We start from the raw sequence: 2,819 nt of genomic DNA, 5'->3' as shown, positions 1-2,819 counted from the left end.
AATATATTTATTTGTTATATATATTGTAATTATTTGTTATACATATATCTCTTAATTAAAAATATTTTGTGTTGAATATATTATTTTTAAATATTCAGAATAAATTTACATATACATATCTTAAAAGAGGTAAAAATACTAATTTTTTTAAATAAAAAAACTTGCTAAATATTATCAACAGCAAGAAATATTAACAATAACGCCGACAATGTCAGTATCGTTTTTATCAACGTTCTATAAATGATCTTACGCACAGAAGAAATCTTTTGTGTGCAATCTCTAAAGAATACTACGACATCTATTGTATAAAGTACAAACGTATTTATACACAATCAATTGTATTTTTATATTATTTATTGTTTAATCATCATGGAAAATATTTATCAATTCGAAGCTAATAAATATTTCATTACACAATCAAATAATACACAATTTCAATGCTTGTTAATCGTATAGAAATCGCAGAAACGATAAAGAAACTTTTTTTCAAATATATAAATTCTGGATAAATGCAACACATGATATATATATATATATATATAGAAAAATTGCATAAAATAACTTTAATATTTCTTTTCGGGAAACAATTAATAATTCTACGGCAACAAATATTTAATACATTTGTTATTAATTATATTGTGTAGATAGATGCTGTTTTATAATTAGTTTTACTGTATTTAAATATTATAAAATTTATCTTTTATTATTATATCTATCCCATTTGCATAGGCATAGATGAGTTTACAGATGTTACATTCATAGTTATATTTGATCCGCTCGGAGGTGGATTGCCCGCAATTGGTCCAACTGTAGGCTGACCAGATCCAGAAGGCGGTCCCATTATAGGTGGTGCTAGCGATGTAGTTGTCGTTTGCACTGTTAACGTTATTATAATTGATTAGTACTTAATTAATTTAGGTTTTATTTTTAAAAATCAAATATTTTATCAACACCTATCTTTAATTTAATTAATATAATAATTTTATAATTATTTTTGATTTTGCTAAATTTTTCTATATAAAGCATCGTATAAGTGTTGCAAATTTGATTTCGTAATTTATTTCATAATTGATAAAAGCATTAGATTACTTGATAGTAATAAATGCTTATTATTATCATTAATTATATATAGGAGGAGAGAAAGAGAGAGAAAGAGTTATTAAAAAATTGTGCTAATATTTAATAATTAATTGGTCCAAATGGAATATAACAGATCTTAAAAATATAAGAGATAACTTTTTATTTTTTCCTAATTATTTCCTAATTATTTTAATCGTTATATCCCATGCACCTATATATGTATATATTGGATATATTTGAGGATAGATATTTCTCTCTTTTCAACACACAACAATACACATTTCTTTTATACCTGGAGGAGTTAATGTTGGAGTTGATATCGGTGTTGATATCGGTGTTGTAGTTTTTGAACAATTCGATAGATACCATTCGGGGCATTTAAAAATAAATATGAGATTTGCGGGATATTGCATACTATCTGCAGACATGCAAAATATCTGACAAATCTGTTTACGTAAATTATCTAGAATGTCGAAGCCAAATCTTCCGGTCCGTGAAGTGTGAACACGATCGTTTGAAACATAATGAGGTAACTTGTTATGCCACATTGGATCCTAAGTAATATATATACGCATATATATATGTGCATTACTTATAAATAAATTATATTTTATTTAACAATGTGTATGTATGTGTGCTTTAATTTTATCAATCATAATAATCATAGAAACACACAATATCGTAAAAATATTAAAATACATTTTTCTCATTTGAATAAAATTAAATTATACGGAGTTTTACAAATTAATTTATGCTAGCAAAATTTAAATTGATTATCTCGAATATGATAAAATTTATACTGTATGCTGAATATAAGTTCTCATTTAATTTATTAATAAGAATCTCTATTACACTAATGATGCAAAAATATATCTAATTATAAGGAAGTATTTATGACAAAAAATAAAATATAATAATGCAAATTATGAATAATTATTTTTTTGAAAAGTATCTAAATCTTTATTATTATAAGTCACAATGAGCTTATAATAGTATTTGTAATGCGTAACAAACATTGAATATACTTATTGAATCAAATTCTGAAATATATTATTTAACAAACATACGTGTGCCCACATACATACACACATACACAAATGTATTACATTTGTTTTGATATCTTTATAAATACTTAAAATCAATTAAGATATTGTAAATTTACGTTACCTCCATTGAAATTGTTCTGAACAAAGTCAACAGACTAATCACCCAAATACTGAAGAGTAACATTTTTTTGTACTAGACTTATTGAACTTATTACACTTTTTAATATTATCGAATGCACTTTGCTGCGCAGATTGCGTTATGCTCTCGTGCAAATTTTCTGCTCATTTATATAGACGAGAAATCTATATTTTTAAAAATGCAAACGTGACAAAAGCTGCATACAAACATATTACTCACTTCTCGCGATTTTTTTTCACAGATTGCCCACGCTCTTTATCTCGTATATTAGATATTCTGAAGACGTTACAATGCGATTCATGACATGCAGATACGCTTCATTATCACAGATGTTCCACTTCTAAATCTCTTAAATCTCTTATTTTTACGCATATATATTTTACGCATATTCTCTAACCTTTTTACACTTTACGCATTTTATCATATTATAATATTAAATGAGAAAAGAGAATTAATTCAATCCATTAAATCAAATTAACAATCAGATTAAAAGTAGGTTCGAATTTTCTATCATATGTAATGATAAAACTTTTATAAAAAAATTTTGAATTTGT

The 2,819-nt window shown here is 24.9% G+C and overlaps 1 protein-coding gene across 1 annotated transcript; it reads right to left on the bottom strand.

Moving 5' to 3' along the window:
* Positions 1-543: 543 nt before the first annotated feature.
* LOC145936462 (uncharacterized) lies at positions 544-2,370 on the bottom strand. Its single transcript, XM_083038712.1, has 3 exons — positions 2,248-2,370; positions 1,373-1,634; positions 544-876 (listed from the first exon to the last, which is right to left on the bottom strand). Exons 1-3 carry the CDS (start codon positions 2,308-2,310, stop codon positions 713-715), a joined length of 489 nt encoding a protein of 162 aa, XP_082894838.1. The 5' UTR covers positions 2,311-2,370; the 3' UTR covers positions 544-712.
* Positions 2,371-2,819: the final 449 nt, after the last annotated feature.

The sequence above is a fragment of the Prenolepis imparis genome, unplaced genomic scaffold, assembly GCF_030444845.1.
Source record: "Prenolepis imparis isolate NDT839.2.m4 unplaced genomic scaffold, iyPreImpa1.0 SCAF_5, whole genome shotgun sequence".
Classification (NCBI taxonomy): domain Eukaryota; kingdom Metazoa; phylum Arthropoda; class Insecta; order Hymenoptera; family Formicidae; genus Prenolepis; species Prenolepis imparis.
The sequence above is the reverse complement of the archived record's forward strand: the minus strand, read 5'-3'. Positions and strand labels throughout refer to the sequence as shown.